The sequence below is a fragment of the Halichoeres trimaculatus genome, unplaced genomic scaffold, assembly GCF_033239565.1.
Source record: "Halichoeres trimaculatus isolate MK-OKI-2021-1 unplaced genomic scaffold, fHalTri1.1 fHalTri1_scaffold_8, whole genome shotgun sequence".
NCBI lineage: Eukaryota > Metazoa > Chordata > Actinopteri > Labriformes > Labridae > Halichoeres > Halichoeres trimaculatus.
In genome coordinates this window covers 26,971,253-26,999,092 of record NW_027437186.1, presented here as the reverse complement: position 1 = coordinate 26,999,092, position 27,840 = coordinate 26,971,253, and the positions used below count along the sequence as shown (strand labels likewise).

General features: G+C 40.5%; 3 protein-coding genes across 8 annotated transcripts in view; 1 reads left to right on the top strand and 2 right to left on the bottom strand.

Annotated features, from left to right (window-relative positions):
* Window positions 1-462: 462 nt before the first annotated feature.
* Window positions 463-7,692, bottom strand: ntpcr (nucleoside-triphosphatase, cancer-related). The gene is made up of 5 exons (XM_074675945.1): window positions 7,604-7,692; window positions 6,012-6,174; window positions 5,820-5,922; window positions 3,690-3,899; window positions 463-2,073 (listed from the first exon to the last, which is right to left on the bottom strand). The coding sequence occupies exons 1-5, from the start codon at window positions 7,635-7,637 to the stop codon at window positions 1,996-1,998; spliced, it is 588 nt and encodes a 195-aa protein (XP_074532046.1). The 5' UTR covers window positions 7,638-7,692; the 3' UTR covers window positions 463-1,995.
* A 186-nt stretch (window positions 7,693-7,878) lies between these two features.
* Window positions 7,879-11,515, bottom strand: map10 (microtubule associated protein 10). Its single transcript, XM_074675032.1, has one exon. The coding sequence runs from the start codon at window positions 11,362-11,364 to the stop codon at window positions 9,079-9,081; it is 2,286 nt and encodes a 761-aa protein (XP_074531133.1). The 5' UTR covers window positions 11,365-11,515; the 3' UTR covers window positions 7,879-9,078.
* A 1,841-nt stretch (window positions 11,516-13,356) lies between these two features.
* Window positions 13,357-27,840, top strand: part of LOC141794758 (signal-induced proliferation-associated 1-like protein 2) — a 125,250-nt gene continuing 110,766 nt past the window's right edge. For 3 of the 6 annotated variants that reach the window (XM_074675243.1, XM_074675241.1, XM_074675238.1), the window contains exon 1: window positions 13,506-13,658. The gene's annotated coding sequence lies outside the window, so the exon portion shown is untranslated. The other 3 variants (XM_074675244.1, XM_074675242.1, XM_074675240.1) reach the window with 2 other exon arrangements.

The following is a 27,840-nucleotide window of genomic DNA, read 5'->3' as shown; positions in this document are numbered from 1 at the left end:
TACTTATACTGGTAGCAAATCCAATACTAGTACCTGTATCATTTCAGAGTCCTTTGCTAGTCCCATAACAACAACAATACTAATACCAATTACCATTATCAAAAACTATACCTCTATCAATACAGAAACCAACACCAAAAGTGACATCGATACAAATACCAAATCCAGTACCATTAGCGGTACGAATACTTATAGCTTTCTCCATACCATTACCAATATTGACACCAATACTAGTATTGATGCCTTTACCTTTCCTGATACTGATACCAAATTCAAGACCAGTGCTGGTACCAATACTCATCTCTATTCCTCCTTTTAAACCAATGCCAATACTCTTACCTATGACTTTACCTCTCCCTACAACAATACTATTACCAGTATTGATACCAGTTTTTGTTATGTTAAGTTTTATTCTCTTGCTCGACCAAAACAGATCACATTAAAAAAAAAACACCCTCTGAGTCATCATATTTATTGTTTTATTGTTTTCCTCAAAGTGTCCCCTTTGGCTCCTTACTGTACGAATAGCAGCTTGGGTTCCCTCCTGTGAATGATTTGGTCCTAATGTCACAATATGGCTGCTAATTACATCATAACACATGAGCTGCATCCACCGTCAGCCTTTATTGGGTAAACCTGGCAGGTCTGGGTCTGTGTTACATAACCCATCTGTTCCCCTGCTGCAGGGCGTCCAGGATCAGAGAAGAGAGGAGAGGAGCCTGGTGCAGCTCATCCCACAGCGAGCCAAACCATCAGATCCGAGCACCCTGGGGTCTGCGCCCACAATAACAAAACAGCCTCATGTCTCCACATCAGGTTAAAATATGATCAGTACAGCACTGACTTTGAGCCGAATTCAGAGACGGTTTCAGGTCGGCGCAGACGTCCGTCAGCGTGGCCACAGAACAGATGCTGCCTCAGCAGCACGTCTGACGCATATCACAGCTGGCAGCTCGCTCTGCAGCCAAACTGACAGCTTACATCAGTTAAACAAGCAGGGTTCAGACACCAGCCAGAAGACACGGCCGTGTTTTTCACTTTGAAATGACCTGAAGAAGCTTCGGCGATGAAACAAAAACCTCTGCCAGAGACTTTCTAATAAAAACTCTGAGAGAGCTGCCAGACTCCAGAGTTCACGCAGAGTTTGGGAAAATATTCTCACAGAGTTGTCGTTTAATCCAAAATCTACAAACTCTGGAACCTTGAATGATCTTCAATGACTTTCATCTAAAAATACACTCAAACTGTTTATGATCACCACGCACAGAGAGAAGTATCTATTTCTGAACAATTTCACTGCCAGTTTGAAAGCTTTAAACTTGAAGATCAAATCAACAGTTTCCTTTATGATATATTGAATAAATACAGGAGAAAACCCTCACCACTGAAGACAATAGCTGTTTAATTTTTTCATTTTCTTGTTCATGCTGGCGGATGAATAAACCATTGCAAGGTTTGGACGAAGCTGAACGTTAAATATTGATCTCAGCGAGCACATCCTGAGGTCGATGAGACGAACAGAGGAGAGGTTTACAGAGCAGATAACTGACAGAAAGCTTTACGTGTTAGAGAGACATAAAAGCTTTAAAGTGATAAATCAGAACTACCAGCTGTGAAACAAACAGCTGAGTAAAAATAAAACACATCTGAGTAAAGACGCCGTGTGTGACTCTGTTATTTACACACTCACCGAACTATTCCCTGTTCCATCTCTCGATCAATAATTCAGCATGTAATCCATTTCCAGGCTGTATGAGAATGAAGAAATGAATATAGTACATAAATACATGCATGTGAGACACACACACACACACACACACACACACACATACACACACCACACACCACACACACGCCTCCAGCAGCTCTGCGTGTCCTCCAGGTTAGGTCACAACCCCGTGATGAAGCGTGCCTGGATCCACTCAACTCGCTGACACAAATAAAACTTCACGTCAGCACAAAACTCAGCCCAAGCCGCACGTTTCCCTCAAAGAGTCAGGCTGTTTGTTTGAGACAGGTTTCTAATGTTGAGAGGATTTCTGGGAGAAGAGTGTTTCTGTTTTCTTTGGACACCTGAAAGAGAAAAGAGACACAAGAATCAGTTCAGATGGAAACTAAAGAGGAAGCAGACGAAATTTTTTGGTACAACATGGAGCTAGAAAACTACGGCAGAAGAAAAAAGAGAGATCATGCTGCACCACACATGGGCCGTAGATAAAACTACAAAGCAGGAACATACCTTTGATCCATTCTGGAATCTTAGTATTATTATGGAGTGTAACCAGAATTCTAGATAATAGAAGTATTCAAGAATCTTAGCAGAATTCTGATATGAAGCTTGAAATCTTGAAAAACAGCAAAACTTTAGAATCCTGAAATCTTTACAGAACTCTGTAATGACACCAGTATTCCGGGAAGTTTGCAGTAATCTAGATTGCTTGCAGATTTCTGGATAAGAAACAAAATTCTAGCAGTAAACTAGGCAATGTTGATCCAATTGAGCAGTAAATCAACAAGAGAAAGGAACTGTAAAGTGGTTTTATGTTTGTTTCTCCATACCTAACCAAACACGCTTCAAACACGCTTCTAGGTAAGCATAGTGTGCTGTCACATGGAGCAAAAACAGCATTGCTGGAAATACTGCTGTACACACTTCCCATGGAAATCAAAAGATAACACATTTGCACACTGCACCCTACTTTTTATCTTAAGGTTCTGTAGGTTCTAAAAAACAGTTCTTTATGCAAACTGACTGCAAATGTTTTGCCCATGGATGTTTTTATCAGAACAGGTTTGTTTTTCTGCATATTTCAGCATAAGTCCAAGTTGCCATAAGTGTATCAAACTGGATCATAAAATCCTAGACAAAAGCCAGAAGCAACTCCTTATCGCAGGATGAACTCTCTTTGCTCTCTTGGTTGCAGTGTATTTTTGTCAACAGGTGTCATACTCCAGTTTTACACGAAGCAGAGACAAATAAACACATCAAACTTGGTGTGCAACATTTCTTTTTTTGTAATGGATCACAAATCCCCAAAAAATGCACTCAAAAGAACAGAACTCAGTGTGCAAAACAGTTTCAGGGTGTAAAATAGTAATTGACCTTTTACAAACTTTCATTTTTTATCCTTGTTTTAAATCAGCCTGTTTTGTTCCTGTGTTTATTTGTAACCTTTTTACCATTTTTTTCCAGATAGGGTGAAATAAGACCCCTGCAGTCAAAGATAAACAACATAAGAGCTGTTTTGTCCTGAAGGTTGTAAGCCTCAGAGTGTCCACTCTCAGATTATAATCCTCATGTTGAAAACAGCTAATCTCTGACCCTCAGAGTGAAAGTAAAACTCATCCTGCTGAACTGTCCCTCTTGCTCTGTAACCTCATTTGTTCTTCTCGCCAGCCCAGTGAGGAGCATTTTGCATGACAATATCCATAACTGAGTCTTCCGTGATGAATTATTTTGACATGTGAGACCACCCTTTGTTGTTGAATCAGTCACGCATGATTTAGAGTTAATCCTGCTCTATGAGAGGGATAATGCAGAGCAGGGCGGCCCCTCTGACAGAGAGCAGACCGACTGCCCTCATAAGACCAGGAGCTACAGTAAACACTGTCCTGTACCCATTGTTGGACTTAAACTGACCTAAATACCCTGTTTTCCCCCAGAGAGAGCTGTTATTATTTATACTCACAGTGAAGACTTTCACGTCCCTGTGACTCCGCACCTCCTCCACCAGGCCCAGAGGTTTCCCCTTTGGGACGGGGATGGTGCCTAGGATGGTGCAAGAGGAGCTTTCTAAAGTCTGCCTCACGGCTCTGATGAACGACTGACTGAAGAGTTCCATTTTACCGATCTCGTCAATGATGAACACCTTCCTGCTGCCACTGTCAGCTGAGCCAACCTGAAAACAATACATTTTTAGCATTTAAGTGATCACTAATCACAGTTTTAGCGTTAAAATACAAGATCTATCTGGATTTTGGTACCTAAATTACTTTAGATTTTTCTTTTAAAGTAGTTTGTCTGATCACGTTCAAGCAAGCTTAGGCTGTTCACAGAAAAAGTCAAAAGACCAGGAAACAGATATCTGCATGAAATTGTTACAATCCGCTCCAAGATGATGTTCCAAAACTCAAACATGTGTCTTTGCCTCTTACTGCACTTGAAAAAAACTCATTTCGTCAAAAGCCTTAAAAAAATTTAAAATGTTTCCATACCTTCAGAATATCTGCAGAATTCTGGAAGGTAAGCAAAATTCAAAATTTCCGCATTTGTCCAGAATGGGACAAGAAATCTAGAGTGTTTGAGAAATTCAAGAAGCTTTGCAAGATTCTACAATCTTAAGAGAAGTCTTGAAATTTAGAAGAAATCAGGAATGTTGGGAAAATTTAAGTAAGTTTACAGGATTCTAGAATGTTTGCAGAATTCTTAAGTGTAAGCAAATGCTGAAATGCTAGGGAAATTCTGAAAGGTTGGATGAATTCTAGAATCTTGGCAGAATTCTAGAATGTAACTAGAATTGTAGAATGTTGGCAAAAATCTGGAATTTCAGTCAAATTCTAGAATTCTAAATATTTTGAATAATAACAGATATCTTGAATTATAGCAGAATCTGGCAGATTTCTAGAATAGTTGGAAAATTCTTCAGTGATACCAGAAATCTAGACAGTTCAAAATTCTGGAATATTGGATCATTTTTACAATCTTTGCAAAATTTTAGAATGTAACCAGCATTTAAGAATATTGGAAGGATGAACTTTAGCATTCAAGGTAATTCAGTGTAAAATGCATGATCAGTTTGGATTTTTCTTTAAAGCAGTTTCAATTATTTGATTTTTCAGAATTCTAGAACATTTGCAGAATTCTTTGGAGTGATCAAAATGCTTGAATGCTAGAGAAATTCTAAAACCTAGAATATTTTAGCATGTTAGTAGAATTCTAGAATGCAACTGAAATTCTAAAATGTTAGTAGTATTCTGGAACAATAGCAGATATCTTGAATAACAGCAGAATTTCAGCAGAATTCTAGAATATTTACAGAACTCTATGATGTCAACAGAATTTTATAATGTTAGCAGAATTATAGAATGGTTGCAGAATTCTGGATGGTTTTTAGAATTTAGAAAATTACTAATAACACAAATTGGCCAACTCAAGAGAGCTTAGCGTAATCTTCATGCATAATACATCTTGAAACACGTTCAAATTGTAGAAACAGATGCTATCATTGCAAATTCTGTCATAATCACTGCAAAGGTTGAGCAACACTTTATGCAGTAATGTGTGTTATATTGAAAACAGTGAACTGTAGACGTTTAATGATGAAAACATATTTAAGATCTACTGGAGGACACGAGGTGAATCAGCAGGTGGAAAGAACTAAGAGTTTCTGTGGACTAAATCACATTTTCAGTGTTTTTGTATTACACACACACACACACACACACACACACACACACACACACACACACACACACACACACACACACACACACACACACACGCAGGCTTATCTTCTGTGATTACAGAGACTCTTCAGCCAAGATGAAAGTGGACTCTCTGCCGCCAAGACACACACCTTCACTTACAGTGTGTGTGTGTGTGTGTAGGCGTTACTCCAGGCTCACTTTACATGCCCGATTAATCACGGTCAGCGACAGCCAGACGGCACCACCAACACTAAAAATGTCACTCTGGAATTTATGTGTTTGCAGGCCTCCAATTATTCCATCAATTCAAAGAAAATCAGAGGTTTGATGATCGGGATGCAGTGATGTTTGTCTAGCTCTGATCTGCTAAGGAAGGCGTAAGGGGGTCATACGTTTCTGAAGAGAGGGAGAGCCACGTGTTCGAAAGAAGACAAGTCGACCACGTACTGTCCCACCATGTGCTCCCGTCTGCCATGAGGTGCAGCAGAAACATCCCTGTGGGTTAAAATGAGACGAAGGTGACTAGAGCAGCGTGTTCACAGAGAGCAGGTATCTGTGTGTTCAGAGGATGACACGTACGTTACCTGATTCTGGACAGCTGGCCTCTCTCTCCTGTCACTGTGACCACATCAAAGCCGACTCTCCGGCCCCCCTCCCTGACCTCCTCCGTGTAAAACCCTTCAACTCCCACCCCTGATGACGCCAAAGCTTCACAGGCTTTCTGGACCAGAGTGGTTTTACCCACACCTGCAGGCAGAACAAAAGAAACAGAAAACAATCAAAGCTTATTATCACAGCTGCAGCAGCTTGGTGCAAAACACTGGTGCTGCTTAATCCATGCACAAATCCAATAAATGTGCACAGAGTTAAAGCTTCATATTTTTGCATTTACTAAAAATCTAATATAACAGTCTAGTGAGCGTTTAATGGTTTAAAAAATGACTGTCACCAGCAGGATGTCCCTCAAAAGTTGTTCACAAGTATTTCTGCTGACTGCCTAAGGTTAACCAGGGTTTGCAGTCATAAACTTTTGACTTTTCACTTAGTTGCTTTTGTTTTATCTTTATTTGATCTGGAAAAAACTCATCACGGTTAAAAAAATAACTTTCTAGAAGCTGCCCCGGCCAAAGGTGTATGAATACCTGTTGGCATTTTTAATCCAATCAGATGAAGAAAGAAATGTAGCTTCAGAAATATGTAAAACAGAAAAAAAAATCAAGGCAAAAAGCAGCTTCTACTATCTTAAGGATTGTGTTTGGGTTAGTCCTGTTCTGTCCTAATATGAACAAGGTCTCTCCCAATTTCCAAATAAAAGTTTCATAATTTAAGTTAATTTAAGTTAATATAATATCAATTTTAGAGCACCTAAAATCATTTTTTTCTACAAACTGCTGACTGTCAAAGCAAAAACTCAGAATAAAAACATAAAGATTTGACAAACAGGGAAAAGTGTAGAAAAATTTAACAATGAAGGAAAAAGAACAAAATGGAACACAAAAGTTGACAAGAATAAATGATATATGATTGTTAATAGAGGGAAAGCTTCAAAGGACAAGAAAGAAGTTAAAAGAAAAATTTTAATTTTGCTCAAATTTGCAGAATAATAGACAATTAAAAAAACGTTGCAAAACATGCTTACCAGTTTCAGTAACAGCTGGGCAAAATCATATCTTGACATGATGGAATAAAAACTCTAATCATGCAAAAATTCAAGACTGTGCCTTGTATGTTTTGTTTTGTTTGTAGATGTATTTTTGCATTAAAAACTGTTTTCAAATCACCCTCTTAAGGCTGGAGATACATCCATTGATGTCTCTGAATTAGTTTCCAATTAGTTTCAGAATACGGCTTAAAACTTTTGTTTAGAGCTTTAACTCCAGTTAACATCAGATAGTCGCTGAAACCTATTACTCTACGGCTCTGGGTCCCTCTGGTCAGAGTTTGCTGGTACATCGAGGATAATTAGAAAACATGATGTCAAATAAAGCTATTAAAACAATCTTCTGTCAGTGTATGGGTTAATTCCACTGGTGCTTAACACCTTAAACAAGCTAATGCTATCTTTATACTTTATAGTCCTGGTAGTGACTCTGGGTTGAAAGAAACAGACTGAATCCTTAAGATTCACCCTTCTTAAACCCTGACAGCTCGAAACTCATTGGTTTTTATGTGTTACCTGGAGGTCCAGTCAGGAAAACGTGTCTGAACATTTCAGCTTTCTCCTCTCTGCACGCTGCTGCTGAAGCACTTCCGTCAACATCGGACTGACGCATGCGCCATGGGCTTCATAATCGAACTAACTGCAGTTAATTTGACAAGTTGAACTCATTTAATTCACTCATTTATCATCAACAGAAACTACAAGGCACTGGATGTTATTTATTTATTTATTTATTTATTTTAGTCTTTAAACAATACTAAAGAAGTCAGCTTAAAAAACTCTTAGTCCTATACCACTTTTCAAAATAAAAGCCCTCATTTCACACTAAAGTCTGCAGAACTAGAAAAACCACTGTGTTGTGCAACCTGCAAATAATTCAACGGTCTGACTGAATGCAAGAAGAGTGCTGCTTCATGGACAGGCGTTTTTAAAAAAGGAGAAAGTTCAGTTTGACAGGGCTATTTCTACAAATGGACATATTATATTCTGTTTCCAAATCTTTTCTTTAAGATTTTTAATCTTAATTTCCAAAATGCTGCTAGATGCAAAGTTTAAAAAGTTCATCTCTAGCTGGAATGTTGTAGATATTAAGTTCAAAGCAACATAAAGTCAAAATAATTCAGTTTTTCAGACCTTATGAATGCTGCGTGGATAAATTTACTCAGGCTACAACAATAAATTCCCACAATTGTAACCAAGGTTTGTTGTCATACTTCACCCTAATCAATCCAAATACCAGTGTCCAAAAAACATCCCCAGACCATTTCATAAGAAACAGAGCTGCTGTTTCAGATTTAATCAACAAATAACACCATCACTGAAATTCAATTTTGCAGGTATGGTTTGGATTTAAGACACACCTGAAACAGGAAATGTCTCTGGAGCTCTGACAGATTTTCAGCCCATGAAAACTCAAAACAAGAGCAGATAGAATTTTCAGAAAATTATTAAGAGGGATTTAACATCTGCTCTTTACTCCTTTAAGTCCATTTTAGGTAAATTTCCAGCAACTTGGTATAAAAAGAGAGACAGAGAGATTTAACTGCCCCATTAAAAAGATTTAAAAAAACACAACTGTAAAAAAATTATTACCCAGTAAAAAATCAAGAGCTATTAACCATATACATATACGCCTCCTTCAGACTCACAATAAACCTGATTTATCTCCAGGCAGAAGTACAAACACTGATCGTTTACATGTCTCAAAGACTCAACAGGATAACAGTAACATAAAATAATCTCCACAGGAAGCTTAATTTAAAAAAATTTTAAGGCATAATTGGGAATAAAAACATTTCTCAAATGGTTGTAATTCTCTTTATTGTTTTTATTTCTGCTGCTTCACTTGTTTCAGCTTTTAATTGTGTGCTCCATGATAAATTAAATCAGTTTGTATTTTATTCTTTAAATGTTTAAAGTGAATTTAAATTCATATGGGTAAATCTACTTAGCAGTAAACACTGATTCTATTCTCTCGACCCTCTCAAACTCTACATGGTGTAACCGGGAAGTTTGTTTGCCACCAGCTCAGAGATGTGTTTGTATTCTTTTCTGAAGTCCAGGGACCCAAGCTCGTCCTCCTCATCCTCAGCCTCCTGCAGCTCAAAAGACGACACCGACCCCACAGAGAAAGCTGGAGCTCCTCTGCTGCTGTTGTTCGACTCGCTCCTCTGACCCCCAGATGATACCGAACTGTCAACTCTGCTCCTCTCTGACGTCTGTTTCCTGGAGAGCACAGTCTGTACGGACGCTGACGTGTCTTTGTCTGCATCATCAGATGAAACGCTGAGGGCTGAGGCGCTAGTGCGAGCTCGGATGATGTGCGTCCCTCTCAGAGCTCTTTGTGGAGGGGACCTGGAGGCCGGGATGGGGACAGGAACACGGAGGGCCACTCTCTTATGGACGCCCTCAGAGCTGGAGTCAGACAGGAGCCGGGTTGGAGACTTTGGTGTCTTGGCCCTGGAAGACTCGGGGCTGCTCATGGGGTCAGGAGAGTAACCGTCACTGGGTTCCAGGCTGTTAAAGTCATCAGGGTAGTCCTCCTCCTCCTCCTCCTCCTCCTCCCTATCCTCGCTTTCTTCTCCAGCAGAGTCTGAAATTGAAGATTTGGAGCTTCTGCCTCTGGAGGACTCAGCGTCCCCAGCCTGTCTGTCACACTGTGAGTGATTTGATTCACTCTGACGCTCGCTGTCGTCCTTGTTTTTGGCAGAGATGTTACCTCTCACAGTCGGGATGTCAATAAACTCAGAGAGGGGTGCTTTCTCGGAATTTCTTAGAGAGTGTTTGTGACTTTCCTGCTTTAGTGAGTCCTCTCTCACGCTCTCTACAGCTGTCTGAATATCCACATTCAGATTTGAGGCCCGCTTTAAATCTGATTTTCTCCTGCTTCCTTTCTTAAACAACATTTTCTTCTGTGTTTTACTCTGCATTAACTCCACGCACTCTCTCTGTTTTCCTCTCACAGGTGAGACTTGCTTCATCCTGAGATTGAATGTCTTCGTCGTCCCAAACACAAGCTTCTTTCTCAGAGTCGTGCTACAGATTTTACCCTCCTCTAGTTTCTCTTTCTCTACTGAAGATGTATGCTTAAATAAAGGTGTGGAGCAGTTTTTTTGAGATTTTGAACTTTTTAAATCTGGACTGATCGCTTGTCTTGTTCTCTGTGACGGCTCTGCAGACGCTGGCCTGTAAATCCATGCCAGGTTCGGATGAACAGACAGAGGCTGCTGTGTGGTTTCTCCGCTCAGCTGTGACAGCTCAACGAGGAGAGCATTCAGCAGAGGTAACTGTTGCACTACATCCCTGAGGATATTTGATGTCACAGCACTTGTTCTTTTGTTTTCCGGCGTTTTGGCAACACACTTTTCTTTCTGCACTGAAGCAGGACAGCTCACACTTTCAGTTTCATCTCCCTCCACCTCTTCAAAATGAAAACCTGCAGAGTTTAGGGACTGTGATGTCTCATTTTTGCTTCTTTCTTCAGCAGAGTTGCAGAAGAAGAGACGTGGAGGACAAAATATGGCTGAAACGTCTTCGAAATCCTCTTCCTTACACCTCTCCTGAGTCTGTTTTGCTTCTTTTTCTTCACTCTGCGTGAAAACACAATCACTACCCTCCTGTTTGTCTTCATTTTGCAGCATTTCCCCAAGCTTTGATGTTTTATTTCTGCACAAATCAGGCTCATCTTGTTCTTGTACACTGCTTTCTTGTACATTCATGCATTTACCACCCCTTCTCTCTGTCACATGTTGCAGCACATTTCCCCCCACACTTTGCAGTTTATAACTCAGACACATCTCTCCAATCTTCTCTCCTGTGAGGCTGCATACTCCAACAATCCCTCGCTCCCCATGTGAGGAGGGAGAGGAGACACCTTGTTCAGTCACATCCTGTTTGATCCTCTTCATCACTGTACTAAGAGATATCAGAGAGGTCCCGATTAACTTGGGTATCTCCTCTTTGACGTCCAGCAGCATGGTGTACAGAGGTGTGTTGGACAGGTGAGTGTGCAGAGAGTCCAGGTTCATTTTAAAGAAGCAGCACTTCCCTCTGTTAAACACGTGTTCATCTCTAACGTCATCTTCTTCTCGGTGAGCCTCTCCTCTTCTTCTCCTCTCCTCAGGCATGTAAATGAGCAGAGTTGGGAAATCCAGCAGACGGACTCCTACAGCCAGCTCATTGGAAACTTTTCCCGCTGTATAAATATTAATATTTTCCACTAAGAGCTCAAAAGAAAACAGGGTCTCAATATCATCGCTAATCTGTAGTGCTGACATTGTAAAAGGCCCGAAAAACAAAGAAAAATTGACTAAAAACTCATCTAGTAATCCGTAGACTCGAGCTTCTCTGAGCTCTCTCCTAAGCTTCTATCGGCTCCTTGGAAACAAACACGTGTCGCGCGACTCTGACGTCACACTCGGCGACTGGACTACTGGAAAATGTAGTTTTGTATGGTTACTTACAAAATTCGCCCTCTAAATAATAATAATACTGTACTTATTCATTCTTTCTTTGAATCTCTCTGCAGATCGTTTTTTTTATTTTATCTTAAATCTGTTTCAACTTTAGAGTGATAAAAGTAAAAACATATTTTCATCTTCACTTAGAATCAGCATCAGAAATTAGAATTAAAAACATTGTGTTTTTAATCAATATGCTTGTGTTTTTACATTTTTATACAACAGTAACTGCTATAGCATACCCCTACCCCCCACCCCTGATAAATAAAGTCTCTCTGATTCTTATCAAGGAGAATTTCCTGTTATCCTCTTTTTTGTTTCTTTCCACTCACTTTCTCCTTTTATGCAGCTCTAGTGGTTAAAACCACGTTTAAAATGGCTGCAGTTAGTATGATATTATCCAAGAAGTCTACAGCATCTTAAGAGTAGTGGTAACAAAGATATATGTTTTCAAAAGGCTTTTCTAAATGTTGTTTTTCTCCATTGTGTTATATTGTGTTCACCTCTGCATTGTAGATACCTTAACCACATTCAGGTCTGCCTTCTAACACCGAATAATGAACTTTAAAAATGCAAATTACAAAAATCAGGATACATGAACAAAAAGGTATAATAAATTACCCCAATACATGTTCCTTTTTATTATTATTTTTGTTGTTGCACATTTATTATCACAACAAACCGCATCATTATACCCTGTAACACCCTATTTCATCAATGAATGTTTTGCATATCATAATTTCTATCATATTTATACATTTCATTACATATTTCTCTTTTAAAGAGTTGGTTTACAGTACCTTTTCCTCTGTTATTGTATAGATTTGTAGGCTCTTATGAATTATTAAAACGCTATCATGTGTTTGGCATCCTTGAATAGAGACAAAGGCTAAGAAGAGTCTGGGAACCCATGACTGACTGGGACTGCGACCTGGAAAAAATCAGCACATGTGGTGGTAAATGGTTAGTCTTAGCCACAGCATCTCAGTCTGTACACCATGCCCAAGAGGTTATCTCGTAAGTCAGTATGTGTGATTTGTTTAACTGCTCCATCATTCTTAGTCAAGGTGCACTGCTAGGAATCTGGCACAACTGGAAAACAGCAGCTTTGGCATGGAATGGTTGCTCATGCATGTATATATATATATGTCACTCTTATTGCTCCAGCCTTGCATAATCAAGATAAATGATTATTAAATATTGGTGCAAATGCAAGTTTTGTGTTTTTTTCTGTCAACATAAGTACATAAGCTAGTTGGTATTTACACTGCTTCGATAACTTTAACTGTATGAGTAACACTTCTTTTAATCCTATTTGTGAATAATTTTGACAGTTTATTTCCAATTTAACCTCTTAGCAAGGTCCTTGAGGAGCATAACTCCCCTTTAATTCCCTCATAAGGTGCTTTTGTCTGCATTTCTGCAGGATTCAGCTTCAAAACATAAACAGTTAGCTCATTTATATTTGAAATGTCATGCAACAGATAGACTCTACAAAATAAAATAAGGAAGGAACAACATCATGCGAAGAAATAAGAAATATATCATAACTGCATTTTAGAAGCATTTATTGAGCTCAGATCTCCATAAACTTCTCTTGAACTCTTTGATGATTTTTTACTAAATTCCACAAAAATACAAAAATATATATCCAGGAGGCATTTGAGAGACTTTCTTTTCTGCAGATCTCCAGGTGGTGTCGCTGTGGAGCTGACTGAGCTCACAGACTAAAATAGTCTTTCTGTGAATGGAAACCAGGACACCGGACTCTGCTCATGCAGCAAGCTCTACATTCTCGTCCAGGGCTGAGGGGACAGGTTCAGTCTCCTTCCTTCAATAACCAAACCCTCCTCTGATCAAAGATCGTTTGTGTGGTCAGGGGACAGCGGAGTTTGTCCAGTCGTCAGGGGGCGGAGCTTCTTTCCCTGCGTGTTGTCGTCACGGAGGTAGGTGCTGTGTGTTGGATGGGCTTCTCCTCAGTCTGTAGGCTGATACACACACACGGAGGTGTGGGATCGACTAACAGCGCGTCCCCTGGTTTTTACTCTTTACGGATATCTGACGGTGTTTACGGACTCCTCACCTGGACAGGACTTTACGCACGGTGCCAGGTGAGAGCTGAGAGGGGTTTTCTCTTTCCGCAGGAAGATAAACAGGGAAAAGTAGAGCTGTGACTGGAAGTGAGGACGCTCAGAGTGAGCTGAGGGCTGAAAAGTGTTTGAGTTAACGGTGGAGACAAAGGGTAAAGTTGTTTTTCAGTCGAGAAAGCTGGTGGATGTGTGAGGAAAAACTCCAGTTACGCACAAAATCTGATGTTCCAGAGAAGGGTGTGTGGAGCAGAAATTCGTCTTTTAATGAAATCAGAGCTTCTGTACAAGTAAATCATTAAGGAGCATGTGTTTAAAACAGATAACACTTAATTTAGCGCTAGATTTGTGGTATTTTATTAATGTAACATGAAGATATGACATGTTTAGGTCATATATCGGCGCTCCTGACGGTGTGTGTGCGCTCCCGTGCTGGATGCAGGTCATTTGGCTTCATTTGCACTGAAATATTCTTGAATGGGTTGGTTTCCTGCAGTTCCTCCTGTCGGTGATAGGGGGCGGCAAACGCAGCAACGTTCTGCCTGATCCAGGCTGATTCTCTGAAGCTCTCAGCTCCAGCTTGGTGTGAAATGTCTCTTTTATTTCTAAGCCGTGGTTAAAGGAAGTTCCTCCTGCTGCTGGATGTGCTCGTGTTGACCTGAAACAGCTGTGGGAGCTCAGACGCAGAACAATTTCCTCCAACATCAGAGTTGTTTGGACTCTTTGTAAATAAAACCTGGCAGTGTGCTTGTCCACAGCTTGTACTATTGTGCTGTATTTTAGTTTACCCTCCTGCAGACTCTGCAGATGGAGTAAACAGTTAGATGTTTTTGCCTTTGCAGGAAGTTTATGCTGTACAATAACTACGGGGGAAAATCGGCCTGTTCCTCTGGCTGCAGACACAACAACAAGGTGCTTTTTTTACAGTGTGCATGTTAGTTCCCATTGTTAACTTCCACTGCTCTGGGTTTATATCCTCCTGGCTTCACAGCTCTCCGTTAAACAAAACGTGCATAAAGACTTTCAGCTCCTGGAGCGTTGGAATCAATACCACACCATTATTTCTCATGTCTGGGAAAGATTAGCTCTCAGTAGACTCAGGAGGGTTGGTCTGATATAACATTTAACTTTCCTTTAAACATTAAGCCTGGGTCCAGCTGCTGCAGGTCTGCACATCAGAGAGACATCTGTAGTGATGTGTGGATAATGCACAGTTATCGTGCACGAAAGCGAAAAACAAGCCCATTATTCTGCAGATCTTTCCAGCATGTTTTCTAATAATGATTCATGCATCTGCAAAATAACTTGTCACATCAGTTATCCAGCTTGCAAGAGCTTTAGTGTTATTTTGTCCTGACTTTCCAGGAGGAAGTGTCTTTGAATACACAGAAGTAAATGCAAGATTTGTCACAGGGAAATGATAGATCTTCTCTAAAATGACAGCATTGACTGAAGTACTTTATCAGGCAGAAAGTGAAGGAAAACAGACATCAACAACTTAACCCAGTGATGTGACGCACTAAAAATTGGTAATTTGTCAGGATAGTACCACTCTTGTCTCAAAGAGAAGGTCAAAGAGAAGAATTAAGTCTTCAACAATGATTGGTGGAAATTTATTTTACAAATTAGGGGGGAGTTACTGCAAAAACTTGATTGTCCGTTGCTCCCAGGCAAGTCGGGTGCAAATTCAGGAGCAGCTGGTTTGTTTACCTGAAGTATGAACATGGAGGAGATCAGCTGGGTAAGATGTGGCTGCTTTGGTGTTCAGTCTCACCATAGGCTGCAAGAATCACACCCTTCATTTACAGGACGTGCATGCATAGTCCTGAAATTTCCCAGATTTGTCCAGGTGCCCTACACATGTGGATGCAAAAAGTTTGGAAAGCTTTACCATGGTTTTCCATTGACTTTTTTTTTTTTTTTTACATGAAAACAGAATTGAAGGTTACAGTCTTAATGGGTGTCTTGAAACCAAGCTGATGATGGCTAGTTTTGGGCAAATTCTGGATTGAGTGGTTTGCTGACCTCTGTGCAGGAGTTGGAGTATTAGAGATCAGCTGAGTAAGATGAGGCTGCTTTGGTGCTCCATCTCACCCCCTGCAAACAGTACCCAACTCAGCTATAGTGCCTGCAACACTGCTGGAAAATCACACAATTGTCCAGGGTGAGCTGTATGTTGAAAATTGAAAACTGCTTCAAATTTTCAACATGACTTACCTGGACTTTCTTTTTTCTCATAAGGAAGGGAGGGTAAATTAATATCTCTGGGAAAGAAGGTCAAAGTCAGGAAAGTTCCTAGCTAGCCAGTGAGCATGGTGATAATGACAGGCTCTTGGCAAATTCAGGAGCAGGTGGTTTGGTGCTCGCATATGAACATGGAGCAGATCTTTTTGGTAGGATTGGACTGTTCACAGATGAAATAGGTTAGGATGCTTCAATGCTCAATCACATCCCCTGCAGCCAGCAAACTCCGTGACAGAAATGTATGCATGTACAGTCAAAAAGTCTTTGGTTTGTTCAGGTGTGGTACGTGTGTAAATTCAAACCGCCTCATTTTCTTTTACCCCAAACGTAACCAGATTTTCTCTTTCATAGAAAGGACTTGAAGGTGATTTGAAACTTGAGCAAAGCAGGTTGAAGTCAGGAAAGTTCATTGCAAGCAAGCAGGCGTGGTGATGATGATGAGTTTCAGGCAATTTCAGGATGTCTGGTTTGTTGACCTCAGTGCTTGAGCTGGAGTATAAGCTCGAAAAGCATCAGCTGAGCCTGCACCAAACTCCTAAACTGCAGTGCATGCATGCAGTCCTGAAAATTCCAAAATTGTCCAGCTGTGCTAAATGTGAAAATGTAAAAGTTTCACCTTGACTTCACTTCACCTGAACTTACTTTTTCATATAAAATAAATTGAGTTAAGCTTCTGTCACAATACTGCAGGTTGCCTGAAGCACACTCTCAGATAGATCAGCTCAGCAGCCAGGATAATGACAGAGCTGAGGGAAGTCTTTCAGTTTGTAAAGCAATCTGTTGCATCCTGCCGGCGACGCGTCGCAGACGAGCCCTAAAGAAGAAATATTTCCTCGTCTCTCAGTGCTTTCTGCACGGCTGACCAGACAATGGGTAATCGAGGCGGATAGATTCTTCTTTCAAAATAAAGTTATGTGCACAATGCGAGCTGGCAGAACAATGAGGCACCTGTCGAGGTTCGGCTTCCTGTGACATGCCTGCAGGCTGAATGCAGTTGTTATCATTTCAGAGCTGGTTAGCATGTCTCTGACCCGGAGACGCCCGTCTACAGTTACACACTCAATGTTGTGATATTAACTTTTCAGGGGCCTGTTCCACCCTGTCTTTAGGTTTTAGGGTTATGTAACAGTTCAGCTGACTGTGTTTGAGAGATCTCAGCAACATGTCTGAAAAACAAGCTACATTCTGATGCTCCCTGGCACTTCATGTTTATATTTTTGCCCTGATCCAAATAGTTTCATGAGTTCTTTTGCAGTTTTTTGTGGCTTTTAGCTTTAACACTACAAACAACTTTTGGGACTTGATCACACACCTTTGCTTTCTTTCCTTGTCAAGAAATTTGTTATGGAGTCTGTCCTGGAGGTCTTAAATCACACAAACTCTGCAGTAACGCACATAACAAGACTTTCCATGTATAAATTAAAAACCTCATGACATTTATGACTTATTGCTCAACTCTCTTACAGATCCTGCATTACCTGTTATTCATAATCATGAATTATAGTAGGTCTGAGTTGTTTTGAATGTATACTGAGGAGCTGAATCCCTATCTTGAAAATATTCAGGGGCAGCTGTCACTGTTTTTTAATCTAAATATGTAAAAGTTAAGAAGCCCAATGTCCTGCTCTTCTTTTTGTATCATTCTCACTTAAGCTGTATTCACACAGACCCAGAACGGATGAAAGATTCAGGAAATTTTCCTAAATAAGCACAAGTGAACGTTGACAGACCAAGTGTTCTCCTAACTTCTTTTTATAATTTTTTTCTTTTTTGATTTTTTAAAATATTTCATCTTTTTCTGTGTTTATGACATTTTTTGACTTTTTGACTTTTGTTTTTTTTACAGCATGGAAAACATTTTCTATTTTTTAAATCTTTTTTTCTTTGCTGCCATTTAATATTGAAATATTTTGTAAAACTTGTTTTGGTTGGTAAACTTCTTGTTTTGAGCAGCGTTTCTAACCAAACCTTGACCGTCTGCTGAATCTTTTCAGTAGCTTGGCTTGGTGTCTCTCAGGGTGGTGGAGCTGAAAACATACACAGGTGTGATTTTAAAAGCTAGCTCTAAACAGCTGGTTGACGCGTGTGTCTCTGCTCCTCCACCTTCACTTGTCAGCTCGTCTGCTGCCTGCTGCTTTCTCCTTGTTTCCCCGTTCCCATGGTGCCTTGCTGCCTCTGTGCTGAGTCGTCACGATTAGAGAACAGCATAAAGGGAAAATCTGGTTCAAGGACTTAATTCAGACCACATTTGTGAGGGTGATGCATTCCCCTCATTGCACACAGGAGCATAAAGAAGCATGTGGCACCCCTCTGCCCCCCTCATGCATGTGATGAGGATCAGACCCGGTCTCAGTGCCGGCTGAGCGGCTGGCTGGCTGACCAGGAGTCACAAAAGGCCTGTTGCTTCAAACCCGACCAGCCAGCCAGCAGAGCGTGGATCACATGCTGCTGCTCCCGCTGTGAGAGCCAGACTCTCTCTGTCTTTTTGTCAGCGCGTTGTTGTGATTGCAGTCTGGATTTATGGAGGATTTCAGCCCACTCATCACTGTCAGGGGAAGCACAGATGCCGTCATTGGGTTCAGGGTTGTTTTTGTGAATTTATTCCTGTTTCACCGCCTGTTAGAGCTGGGCGTGTGTTTACAGAGAGGTGTTCATGGAGGTGTTCAACACAGACAAAGAGTGAAATATATCTCTGTTCATTTCAGGTTTCATTATGTTTTTCAATGGCCCGTGTCCATTTCAGTTCAACAAAACCTTCAGTCTAGGAATAAATTTAACAAATTTTAATTTGAGGTTTCCTGGATAGACTAATATCAAAATCCATCCCAGTTTGAGCTTTGAACTTCCTTGACTGTTTAAGACTTTTGATTGTGGACAAGGCCTAGAGCAGGAGCAATCTTTAGTTTTTAGACTCACCTTTAGGGAGACAGCATATCCTGCGGTGATACCATTAGTCCAGCTAATCTAGAATATAAGCTTGCTTTAAATTCTGGAGAGGATTGGAGCCACTAAAAAATGAGGGAGTCTGAGACAAAGTCAGAATTTTGGAAGTAGAATTCAAATCCAGTCTATAATTTCAGAATTGTTACCATTTGTAACACTCAGGGAATAAAGGTTGGGTTCTGATTTTCTCAAACAATTCTGATGAAAATATTGGAAATCTGAGAGTTTGATTAGTATTCTAGAATTTTGAGATCAAAGACAGAGCTTTGCCATGCTAAAGACAAGCACCACAATTCTGGAATTCTGAAGCTCTGGTTTAGAGTCATTGAACATGACATTGAAAGACAGCATTCTAGAACTCTGAAAATATCAGAGCTCTGGATTTTTGAGGTTGATGTCATAATTCTAGAAGTCTGAGATTACAGTCAGTGTTCTAGAATTCAGCGGTCAAAGACAGAAATCTATAATTCTAGACACAAGCGCAAAAATTCTGGGATTAACATCTGTTCTGAAATTTAAGGTTGAAAGTTTGTATTCTAGAATTGTAACAATCCTGAAATTAAGGCCAGATTTCTAGATTTCAGGCATAAACATCAGACTCGAAGAATTCAGAATTCTTTGAACTTCTTGACTAGGCCAAATTGAATTTAAAGTTGTGAGTTCACTGGTCTGAGAAAATGCTCCTCTGCGAGGGTGCATTTGCAGACAGATAAATCCTGTAAATGTTGAGTCCTGAATATTTCTGAAATTGTACAAAAATATCAGGTTTGTGAAAATAGGCTGCTAACACAGTGCTGGGTTCCAAATCTTTAATATGCATTCACACAAATGGATTTAAAATCCTGTTTCTTCTTTCCCCTTTGTGAAGAAGTTAAACCTGAGCTTTGCTGTTACGCACAAAAATCTCCAGTGGTATCATGAAGCAGGTGTTTTTTGATTTTATTGAGTGGAAACGTCCAAAAATCATCAGGATCCTTTGTGATGATGGTTTCTGGCTCAGACCTAGAATAAAGCTTCATATGATTGAATAATAAGGCTCAGACTCTGTGACCTGAGGGTCCTATCTGCATCATGGCCTGCTTGTGTGGCTCTTCTCGGGTCATTGGTCATTTCCTCTGATGTAAACATACAAGACTTCTCATAGTTAATCAGTTTAATGGCGTAAATACAGCGTGTTCAACAGATTGCTGGCGTTCATCAGCAAGCCTTCCCGTGAAACTTGTGAAGGCGCCGGGGGCTGTGTTTTTGACCCAATGCAATGACTGTCCTGTAACATGTTTCTCTAGGATATGTGTGGACGGTTGCCCTCATCTGCTGCTCGGCTGCTGTTTGTTTGTGTGGAGTAGATGTTTGTTAATCTGACTGCACTGATGTGGTTAAGCTCGTAGTAGATACAGGAGATTAGATCCAGATGGACGCTGTCTCTGCTCACATTTAATGCTGCCATTTAAAGGCATTTCAGCCCGGGACTTTCTGCATGGTTTGTTCTGCCTGGTATCTGGAGTCTTTACTTTGGACGGCAGATTATTTAACTAACACTCAGATAAAAACAAGCTGATAGTTTCAGCTGCAGGCCTCTGGTTTTTCAGATTTTATGGCAGAAAATGTCTTTGAAGAGATACAGCAATAGAAAAAATCTGTAGTAGAGACCAAAGAGAAAGTGAAAGTAAAGTTTGCTCTGCTAACTGCAGCAGCTGTTGCTTCCTTTTATTTTGACAATAAGGCAGTTGGCAGGAAGCATTGAAGAGCACTACAGCCACCATCTAATGGGAGTACTCTATTACAACCAGGCCACAAATATCACAACCAATTCCTACTCTTTTGTCAAAGCATAGGTTGAGACGGACCATAAATGGAGGGAAAGAAGAGAGTTACATGCAACAAATCAAACCAGGAACTGAAACTGATCACAACCAACGCTACAAGGACTGGCACCTCTATACGTGGGGCGCCTACTCTACGAACTGACCAAAATTGGGAGCATTTGTAACAGATGATGTTTAATCATATATTTGGTGCATTAAAGAGGGGTTATTTTGCTTTCTTGGTCTGTTGTGGTGTCCCATAGTATCTTTTCAACAGCTAAAAGAAATGCTTGTTTTTCTCTCTATGGTGGTTTAGAAACTCTTATCTCAGCCTCTGTCTGAAAGCTACTGTCTCTTTAAGGCACCCTGCCCCGCAACCTACCTCCTCTCTGATTGGCCAGCCTGTCAGACTTTGGTGTTTGAGACCCTGCCCCTTTCAACATGTCATGAACCAGGGAGGCGATCCTCATGTGATGACCTCATTATTTTAACAAATCTTGTGAAGATTAGTGTCCAGACAGATTCAGGGATTTCTACAACATATGAATGTGCAGAAGTTCGAAGATTTGTAGAATACCTCCTCTTTAAGAAACTATAAGAAAAAAGATTCTCAGTTTCAGGCGCTCCCAGGTCACTTGCCAGATTTTGGCATCCTGAAATCCTCTCCATCTCCACAATCTGCTTTCTTCTTTGGTTCCACAAAGAACCAAATGAAGCACATCTACCTTGAATCCCGCCACATGTAAGAACTTGAGTTTCCACACGTCTCTGTAGCCTTCACTCTGCACTCTCTGTTGTGGTCTAAGTTGGGGGGTCAGGATCTCCTGATGTTTTTTTGGCTCTGATATGTTTGTATCTCTCACACCAGAGCATGCTTCGTGCCCTAGATGCTCCACTCTCTAATTTTTCCACCCTCTCTCTTGGCTCATCGGGTGACTCGCTGTTGTGTCAACCACGTCTGGGTGAGAAAGCATCGCCATGTCTGGAGGGGAAGCTGCTGGATGGAGCAGATGGTGCAGTGACTGAAGTCAAACTGCTGCTGGTGAGCATCCCCGCCAACCCCTGGTAAATGTGTGTGGAGGACGAGCTGTTGAAGTGAGGAAGACGAGGGGTCAGAGAGCGGAGTGCAGCCTTGATAGTGGATGCAAAAGATCAGGCATCTATCTCCAGCCAGAGCAGGGCTAAAACCTCCTCTCTGACCTGCAAACATCTGTTTTTCATCCTTGCTCTTTGATATTCACTGACATTATATCAATGCATTAGTCTATCTGTGTCAGCAATCATGTAAACCTGGTCACATGACCAGCTTAGACTAGCCTGGACCTTCCTGTTCAATGCTGCCCTCTGACCTGATGTTATAGACTAATCGGCGTCCTACAGACTGACAGATGGAGACACATACGATCCTCAGCATCCAGCAGCTGCTTCCAGATGTAGCTGTGTAGATGATGTAAACATGTCTTTTCTTTCAAGAGGAGAATCAGTAATCCTTTAGATTACGTTATTTTACGTGACTACAATGGTGGGGGGAAATGTGGGTCAGACATTAATGTCAGGATCAGAAAAGTTTTCTTTGGAATAACTTAGTTATCATTGTCAGAAAATCAGGAAATCGTAGTTTTAGAAAATCACTTGCACCTCACACAGCAATAGATGTTTTATTTCCATCATTCTGGATTTTTTTTAATTCAAGAGCTAGATTTCTATTCAAATAGCAAAATTTTGAATTGTTAGAATTTTCAATTTTAGTCTCAGAATATTTAACTTCTGGAGTCCAACTCTTATAATTTAGACTTTTATGAATGCTGACCTTATTATTGGAATCTTGACTTCTGAGAGTTCTGACTCTACTTTTTAAATAGCTTACTTTTGAAATCTTACTTTAGTCTTGGAATTTGTGGGGGGGTTTTTTTGTTTTTTTTTTGAAAAATCTCCAAATTCCATCCTTATGAAACAACATTTGCCCAGAATTACGACTTTTGGTATTTTGCCTTTGTTCTCAAAATCTGAACCTTTTTAGGGTTTGACTTAAGTCTCAGAATTTCATCTTTTGAATTCTAATTCTAATCTCAGAATTCCGACTTTTCAGAATTCTGACATTAGTCCCAGGATCCCGACTTCTGGAATTTTAACTTTAATCTCAGGATTTCGATTTTAGAAATCCCATCTTTGATATCATAATTTATTATTTTTAAAGTCTAACTTAAGTATCAGGATTACAACTTTCACAACTCATTGCTTTAGTCCGAAAGATCCAACTTTGTAGAAATCTGACTTAAAATGTAGAATTCTGGCTTTTCCAAATTTCGCTCTAGAGTTCCAACTTATTCTCAGGTTAAATGGATAGACTCATATTAACGGAGGGTTTGGATGTTTACGAATGATGAATCCTAGAACATGTAGGCTGGGCTCAGTAACCAGAGGAATTCAACTTCACGACACAACACATGAAGAAGAATTCACTCCTTCAGTCGACTTCTTTATATAATCAGTGCTGACTGGAAATCCCCTTTGATATAACTCCTATAAATCTCTGACTTCATCTTGTTGTGAGGAGACTTTTATGGAGGCATGCTTTAATCCTCTAAAGTCCGCCCCCTCCAGAGCAGAGCACATACCGGCGGTCAGAGCTGGCCACAGGAGGATCACTCTTTGTTTCAGAGACAATCATTAAATAATGTCACTCTTTAAAACATGAGCATATAGGAAAATGTGTCTTGTCATGATGAATTATGTCTGCAGCTCTGCTCCCCAGGGGGCTCATTAGTGTCCATTTCGGGAGCGTTGGGGAAAAGGCCACAGAAAGTTGCTGACCTGCCTCATATGTTTTGTCTACGTGTCTGTCAACGGGTCACAATGGAATGGGAATGAGTGCTGGCCGGTCATTAACCCGATTGCCACTGAGTCCGAGGACCAGGGGTGACCTGTGGGGTTAACCCGGTCTGTGTCCCCCTCAGCGGGCCCAGACAATCGGGACAGCTGACCTCTGTGAGCGCAGCCAGAGACCGACGGGAGATAAGAAGGGATTTGGTTTAGAGCTGGTGTGCATACCTCCGCCCTACTGTAGCAGAAAGAGAAAGGGTCTGTCTGAATGAGCAGACAGGGCTGGGTGTGTGTCGCACAGCAGAGTCCTCCTGCCTGCAGGCCTCTGAGCACTCTTTGCGGGGTCAAAAACCTTTAGAGATATCATAAATTAACACAGAAGAGTTATTTGAAATCAAGGAGTGAGCATAATCTGACCCAACCAATGAGAGGTTACAAAAATCAGATACTTTCAAGCCAGAGTATAATTATAAATTAAAAAGTGAAGTTTTCAACAAGAGTTCTGGCTTTTTAAACCTCTGACTTTTATCTCATAATTTAGACTTTAGTCTTGGACTTCTGGCTTTGACCTCAAGATTCTGACTTCATGGATTCTGACTTAATTCATATAATTCTAACTTAGTTTGTATACATCTGACCTTGATCCTGGTATTCTGGCTTTGATCCTAGAATTGTGACTAATGGGTCAGAAATTGATTACTGATTTTGGACTTCATAATCATTAATTTCTGTCTTTAATCTCCAAACTCTAGCTCTTTGTTCTCAGCATTCTGGTTTCCATCTTTGCATACTTACTTATGACCCTGAATTTAAAATGTTGTTTATAGCAGGACCTGTATCAGGCAGGGTTTGGAGCATGTAGCACAGAACCACATGTGATGTCAAAACAGGAAGTAGTCACCGTTTATCAACACATTAAAAGCACTATCATCTTTGAAGATCTCTGAGAATAAGCTGCTCAGTGATTGCCTTTTACGGCTGAATGATGTTATTCGTTGGTTAAACGGCTCACTAACTCCGTTGACCTGATATCAGCCGTGTCGGAGCCCTTGAAGGCACAGTCACCTGGACCTGGAGTTGTAAAATGTAGGCCAGCACTGCAGGAGAGCCCTGGAGCAAACGTCTTTACCCTTGACGGTGAAATTGACCCCGGTGCAGAAAGGAGCAAACATGCCGCGGATGAGCCGTTAACTTGTTTCTGATGGAGGTTGATTGTAATTAACAAGTCAAATGGAGCAGAGCCGTGACAGATGTGCCATAAAACGCTTGGCTTTGGTGTGTTTGCATGTGTGTGTTAGTGTGTGTGTGTGTGAGAGAGAGAGAGAGGTGTTTCTAGTATCCTTCACTTAACCTCTGACTGCTGAGCTGCTGCTCAGAATGGGCTTTGGTGGAAATTGAATTTAACCTGAATTAGCGTGAGAGCCTCAGTGGATCTATGGGATGAGATTTTAGGTTTTATTGACCCTCATGGATTCTCCTTATCAGTCTGATTCTTTATCTGTTCCCTTATTGATCCACAGTCAATTCTCAGTATTTGTTAATGGCTTTAGCAGAGCACTGCCGGCAGGATGTGTTGGCTACAGCCTGAGAGCGGAAACAGTTTCTTATTTCTCCGAAGGATAAAATGAGGGGAAGGAACCTCAGATAAAGACTAGCCTCTCAGCTCGATGAATTACATCAGCTTAGTGCTGTTTATGTGCGTTTAATACCTGTAAGTTATTCCAAGAGGTGGTATCATATTGATAACAAAGGCTTCACATTGTGTATCTGGTAGGTTCTGTAGCAGCTCATTCCAGGTACTGTCTCTTTAAGAAATACAAGGGACTGTGGAACTCAGCGTTCTCTTGAGCATTTTGGAGCACTTCTTAATCAGGATTGTTCGTATTCTGATGTGCTCTGGATAGTGATGTCATCTTGATACTGTGAAGACAAACACTGTGTCTGTTCAGCTGTTTCAATTTAAGATGTTGGGAGAAAGTGAGGACAAGGTTAAGAGGCATGAACAGGGCAAATCAATGTTGTCTTTGTCGTAACTGCTCGTTGTGTTTGCTCTAGTATAACTTCATGTTTGATCTGCTGACAGAGAGTTGGGTTGTTTCCAGATGACATTATCTGGGTTAGTATTTATGAGCAGTTATAGCAAAGAAAACAGAGATTTGGGCAGTCAGTAAAATGTAGTTTTATTTGTTAAAGGTTGTCAGGGATTTTTCAAGAGGTTGTTTTTTTTTTTCAGGAAACTATCTTCGTAATTAAACGTAACTAAAAGTTCCTGTTACTTTTTGTTGAAATGGGCCTTAAGACTCTTTAAGTACACTGAAATGAGAGATATTTTACAGCATTCCTTTTTGCAAAGTCTTCTTTCATTTAGCTTTCATTGTCATGACATTGGTGTCATGTTTTACCACGCAGCCTAAACGGCTTGGCTGCTTTTGTTATCATGAGAGGAGTTTTTTATTCTGATATCTGAAATGAGTCCACACTTTGCACCACTTCCCCCTTTTGCCAGTGACTCCTTTTTGATAAAAGTTTCCAGACACATAACTTTACATTGTTTTGCAACACTCAGCTTTCTGGTAAACCCGTCATCATCCATAACAGAAATTAATGTTAACCCAGAGGCATGTGATTGTGGCCGAGAAAATGAAACAGTTCCTTAGTCTGTTTCCTTTAGATTTAAAGAATAAAAGGACAGAGGAGTAAAATAATTGAGTTATTCTGCTGAATACTGCTTGATTAAAGCTGCTTGCTGTTGTGAGAATCTGCTGTGTTCACAGGAATGCAGAAGTTTTGAGCATCTCAGCCTTTTCCCAGGAAGGAACTTCCTCCTAAACAGCCTCTTTATCAATGTGAGAAAGCGTCTGTGTTTCTGTCGACTCTTTCATGTCTCTAGCTCACTGACGAGAAACAAATTACAGAGTCTGCTCACGTTCATTGTGTTTTAAAAACGCTGACGCGCAGGGTGGAGGATGTTTTTCCGTGTTTATGTTTCCGCTGATCCATTAATCAGCTGATAATGAGATGAGTTTGTGGTTTCTGCTGGGAATCCCAAAGCTTCAGGAAACTATATGAGACCACAGAACAGATGACCAAAGTATGATTCAGGATGTTATTCTGCTGTTTTTAAAGCCACTGTCAGGACTTTTTAAACCATTATAAAAACACAATGAAGATGATGTTGTTGCCTTTTTAAGATGCACAGAAGCAAAACAGATCATCAGTAAAGAGACTGTTTATGGCTTTAAAGTTATTTGTGATGTTATAAACTGCCGGTATGTGTGGGTGGTAGATAGATGAGGGACAAATTGACTAACTACAACCTTCAGAAACCGTCTCATTTTACACTACAAAGATGCCCAAGAAAGATTTTTAGTTGGGAAACATGGCTTATAAGCATAGGGGAGAAAACCAGCAATGAGAGCGGCGTTCCAAAGGGGGCACTAAACTCAGAAAAGACTGAGGTTTTTTTCAAATTCAGGAGTTTGGAAGATATTAAGATCACGAGATGCCTCACCCTTTAGAGGCACAGCTCAGCTCACCTGACTGATGGGTGCCCCACAGCTGATTGAGTGGAGACCATAGGCTGTTAAAAAAATGGACGTCATCTTGCTTGACTCAAAGTGAGGTCGTCACAAAAACTGCTCCCCCTGGTGGATTGCTGCAGTATAGGTAAAAAAATCCAGCTCTCCAGTCATACCATATGGGCTGTGGTCAAACTTTAAAAAATTCATACACCTCTTAGAAATGTTTCTCATGTCCGATTGCTGTGATGATATGAAGATACCATTTGGCTGCCTTGTATTCAAGTCCTCTTTTTCTGAAAAGTTTTGTTTTCATTAGTTTTAAGAGGTTAAAAACAAGGTTTTACGTCTCGTTTAACAATGATTGACAGCTGCCGTTCTTGTGTATTTTTTCCAGGGATTGTAAAATATGTCGAGAGGTAGAGTCAAGAAGATATTAGGCTCTCGAAAGAAAAATAATTATTATTATTTCTGTCACCTGGCTCCACTCAAATTCTCCCAGAATCCCTCACAGTCTTTACTGCACAGACTCTGGCTGCACAACTGCTACCAATGGCTGTGCCTGTAAATTTAACAAACTGCTGGGTTTATTCCCCGTATCCCTCATAAAGTGCTAGTTCATCTGTTTGTGGTGAGTCTGGGTTTCACTGTAAACACGAAGTCTCTTTTTTGGATGCATGCACCTGATTAGTCAATTCTACTCAGGCTGCAAACAGAAACTAGAACATTCCTACTTAGGATTCCAGTTAAAACAAAAGTTAGACTTCCTTTGTACTCTCTTTAAACTTAAATATCTTCTGTCTTCTCCTTCACATTCTGTGAATCATGCACACCATTAAACCAGGACATCACTGTGCAGCCCTTGTCTCCACT